Genomic DNA, 4,296 nt, shown 5'->3' with positions numbered 1-4,296 from the left:
GAACCATTGAGTAGATGGCGAACAGCTCATGTTGCGTTGCACTTTTCTGTCTCATTTTTTACTGAGCCTTGTACTTGCGTAGGCGATGACGTGTTCTCTGCCTTTAATGTCCTTTTGTGAGAGTTTACCGCCCACAGCCACGTCGCTCGCATCTGTATCCAGTATAAACAGTGGAGCGTTCGATTCGAAGTTTGGCAATGCTAGGATCGGAGTGGAGCAGAGCATTCTCTTCAGTTCTTTAAACGCCTCATCATGCTCTTTCTCCCATTTAAAATTCTTTTTAGCCTGCTTCTCGGTTAATTTATGCAGTGGGCTGGCAATCTTAGCAAAGCCCTTTACGAAACACCGGTAATAATTTGCTAGACCTAGGAAACTGCGGAGCTCTGTCTGGTTGATTGGTGTAGGCCATGTCATCACTTGTTGTACACGGTCGTCGGTGACGGCTATTCCATTCGAAGAGACTGTATGTCCCAGGAAGGTGACTGAGCGTTGTAGGAAACGGCACTTCTTCGGCTTCAGGGTTAGCCCTGCATCCCGTAGGCGGTCCAACTCTAGTTTCAGATAGATAATGCAACGCTTTGGGAATAGGCCGATCAGAGCTGTTTGCATGAGGCGTTGGAAGGTAGCCGCTGCATTGCAGAGTCCAAAGGGCATAGTTTGAAATTCATAAAGCTCGTTTGGCAAAATAAAAGCCGTTTTATCCCTGTCTGCTTCTGCAACCTCTACTTGCCAATATCCCGACTTTAGATCTAAGGTGGAGAAACACTGGGATCCATGTAGTGAGCCATTTATGTGGAAAAGGGGAAGGCATCCTTCTTGGTTACAGCATTCAACTTCCTATAGTCGATGCATAACCGCAGACTGCCATCGTTCTTCTTTACCAGCGCTATGGGAGAGGCCCATGATGACTTGGATGGCTTTATGACCTCATCTCGGAGCATCTCTTCAACCAGACGGTTTACTTCTTCCAGCAAAGGAGGTGAAATACGTCTGGGTGGTTGCCAAATGGGCCTAGCTTCACCGGTATTAATCTTATGCTTGACAACATTTGTGCGTCCCAGTCTTACACCTTGCCATGAGAAGATGTTCGCATACTTAAGTAGGAGCTGACGGAGTTCTTTTCTCTCGTAGTTGGAAATGTGAGTCAGCTGCGCACAAAGGTCATCCAGATTGTTCATGGGAATGGCTGCAGCTTCAAAAATGGCATTGCAGATGTCATCTGCGTCGTCTTTCGGTGGAGGGGTATCTGTGTTGACCCCGGTGGCTTCGTGAGTGGAAAAGGTTCCTTCTGCAAAATTTAGGACGGCTTTGGTGTAGCGTAGGAAATCGGCACTAAGTATTACGTCCCAGGCCAGTTCTGGACACACAATGAATTTTACTGTCCAAGTTTTCTTCCCTATGCAGACTTTTAATGATGTCTCTCCATCGACTAGTATCTCCTTTCCCTCTGCTGAACGCAATTTTGTAGAAGGGGAGAGGATCTTAACCCCGTTGCAAAGGGTAGGGAAGGCTTGGAGGTTCACAATTGACAGCTGCACCGGAGTCGAGAAGAAAACTACAGGAACGTCCTTCAAGTTTACCAGGAACTCTCTTATAAGATTGGGAGCCATTTGGGAGTAGACAGGAAAGGGAAAAGGAAGGTTCACCTTTTCTAGGGATATAGCGCGGGGAAGCATGGTACGAGAATGCTGCATTTGACCAGTTTTGCGGTTTCCGGAAAGTCTGGGCCCCCGGAGTTTCTGCCGCTTCATGGTTGCGAGCTTGACAAATTGGTCCAGCGAGTTAGTCTTTGCTTCGCAGAGCTTCTCAGCCAAGATGGAAGGTCGGACTCCGTGTTTAAACTGGACTTTAACCCAATTGGTGATCTTGTTTGGGGGCAGTCGCGGAACGCACGTTCCGCCAGGAGTTGGAGGTTCCTGGCGTACTCTTCGTCGGCCTCATCAGCTTTTTGAAAACACTGAAAGAAGTCCCTAGCCAGGGTTTCCTCCTCACAATCGATGACCAGTTGAGCCAATGTTTCACAGCATTGGTCAACGTCCGTGTCGTGGGTGATGCCAGCTCCGACTGCGGCCACGAATAAATCATGAGGGAGGGCGGAAAGGATGAGAGGTATTCTTTGACAACGGGGAGGGAGAGGAAGGTTGAATTTGGCAGTTAAGAGCCACTCTTCGAAATTCATATCTTCCTCGAAAGGGGGTAGGTCAGCGGGCGCTGCCACCAGTGTGGAGCGAGACCCCTCGGTCTCCGCTTCCCAATTCCTAGCGTTCCTAGACAAGCCCGGTTGATTCGCTTTGGACATCTTTATTAAAGGTGACAAGATGGGGAGGGAAAATACAATGTTCAAGAAGGAGGGGAGCTGTAGGTGCTAAGTACGGGAAAGGACAATCCAACCTCGAGATTCGAATTTTTTTTGCTTGCCTTCTCCCTGAAATGTACATTAAAACAACGTAAGTATTACACAACATTGTGTGCCTATGGTCTAGGGTTTTTTTCTTGAAGAAAATTAGTATCATGCTGGGCTTGATGCCCTTCATTATAAGGTGCACTATTCATTGAAAGCAATACGTTTCAAAAAATGATCTTTCATTTTGCAACCTAGAAGCTTTAGAAATGTAAAAGTTTTAAGGAGCCCGCTGATTTCGCCACAACTTCATTGCCTTTTCATTCAGAAAATTGCAGTCCATATTATAAACCTATTTCATTTCTTGAGGTACCCTTCTAATTTGTCCTAAGATTTCTTTTAGAAACATGCAACAATTAATAACAGACTAGCTGAATTGTAAATTGAGCTAATCTTGCTGCAGTAAATTGCGTGTTTATGCTTATCTAGAGGACAGGCAGCATTTGGCAAGTTTCCTCTATCTCCTCTCTCCAAGCTAACCAGTCTCCACACTTAAATACAAAAGATGATGCAATAGATCCTCGTAAAATTAAACCATCCATTTCTGATGCACAAAGCATTCATTATAAATTGATCAATGACACATGTCACATATTCGTGACAGTTAGTCTAGAAGTCGCACACGTATGGCACCCATTCGGAATGCGCCAAATATAGGCCTACTACCAATACTTTGGCGAGCCCCAAACAATTGTGATACAAAAGCCCGACAAAGCGCCTATTGCGGTCAATGCATGGTGCGTGGGTATAGATGAATGAACACCTATGTGCCGCCCGTTGAGAGGCCTTCGAGTGACCTTGAGTAGTCCATAGTGTGGCTGCGATGCGTGGAAGATGAGTAGACCTGTGCAAACGGCTCGGCGTTAATTATTTGTGTTTTTTTGCTTGTGCTTAAATGCAACACTTTAATTAGCGTTTCAACTCTTTCTTGGCTGCTTTTTTGAATTCAATCTCTACAAAATAACCTACAGCTCTGAATGGTTGTTAAGAGGTATCTTACCTGACGTGAAAGACGGCTGAATTTCTTTCTTTTTTGATCTCTAAAACAAATTTAAATTGCGTATAAGCTTAGATTGATACGAGCCCAATGTACGTCGCCTTCAATGCTTTTAAATTTGCCCTTAGTGTACTAACTTTCAGGCCTTTTATACTCGGTCATAAAAGATGTCAAAAATCCTCTCTTTTCGCGAGCATAATAACAGAAGTTTTAAAATTCATTCCTTTACTAGGAACATATATGTCAATTAATGTCATATAACGGCCAGAATTATTGTGACTCCCTGCGAAGTAGGAGAATGACAGGAGCCAAATTTCGATACACTTGTAGACAATAATCAAACTGGAGGTGCACAGTTCCTTTGCTTGCTATTGCATACATTAGTGGCATTTATCAGTAGATTGGCGTCGGATTATCTGAGGGCAAAATTTGCCCCTAGCTTTAGGCTCCATTAAGGCATCATGCACCCACTTCATACACCCTACACACTCTTGATGCAATTGGAAGTCTATCATTGGACATGTGCGGAATACACGCAACTGTATCGCAAATCGGACCACAGATGAGCATAATGGAGATGCAGTATAACCTTTAATGCAAGGAATTGGAAAGCGTTTGTAGATCAAATTCACAAACAGAAAGACAGCATTCGGATTGGTGACACTTCATACGTGCCAAGATTAAAAGAAAAGCGTGGGTCTTGGGCAGCTCTTATAAATAAAGCAAAATAAATGTAGAAAAAGGCAAGAATTCGTGAATTGAAGGACTTTGTAAATCTTTTTGGTGGATAAAATGCTTTAACAGTGGGAACTAGTACATTGTGTGAGGCGCTACTTCCCGACGATGGACGATTAGGAGCATAACCTGGTGTCTTGCGATATCACCAAGCCAACGCATT

General features: G+C 44.5%; 1 protein-coding gene across 1 annotated transcript in view; it reads left to right on the top strand. All coding sequences in view use genetic code 11, as the record gives it.

Annotated features, from left to right (window-relative positions):
- EGR_10367 (hypothetical protein) overlaps window positions 1-4,296 on the top strand; it is a gene marked incomplete at both ends in the record, with an annotated part of 10,636 nt that overhangs the window by 5,489 nt on the left and 851 nt on the right. Inside the window, 4 exons of the mRNA XM_024499616.1 lie at window positions 2,670-2,710; window positions 2,745-2,779; window positions 2,833-3,025; window positions 3,631-3,688. Coding sequence (XP_024345964.1) covers window positions 2,670-2,710; window positions 2,745-2,779; window positions 2,833-3,025; window positions 3,631-3,688 — 327 coding nt within the window. The remainder of the gene's footprint in view (window positions 1-2,669; window positions 2,711-2,744; window positions 2,780-2,832; window positions 3,026-3,630; window positions 3,689-4,296) is intronic.

This window comes from Echinococcus granulosus (genome assembly GCF_000524195.1).
Source record: "Echinococcus granulosus chromosome Unknown EG_S00213, whole genome shotgun sequence".
NCBI classification, from domain to species: Eukaryota; Metazoa; Platyhelminthes; class Cestoda; order Cyclophyllidea; family Taeniidae; genus Echinococcus; species Echinococcus granulosus.
Note: the sequence above shows the minus strand (reverse complement) of the source record. Positions and strands in the feature narration are given on the sequence as shown.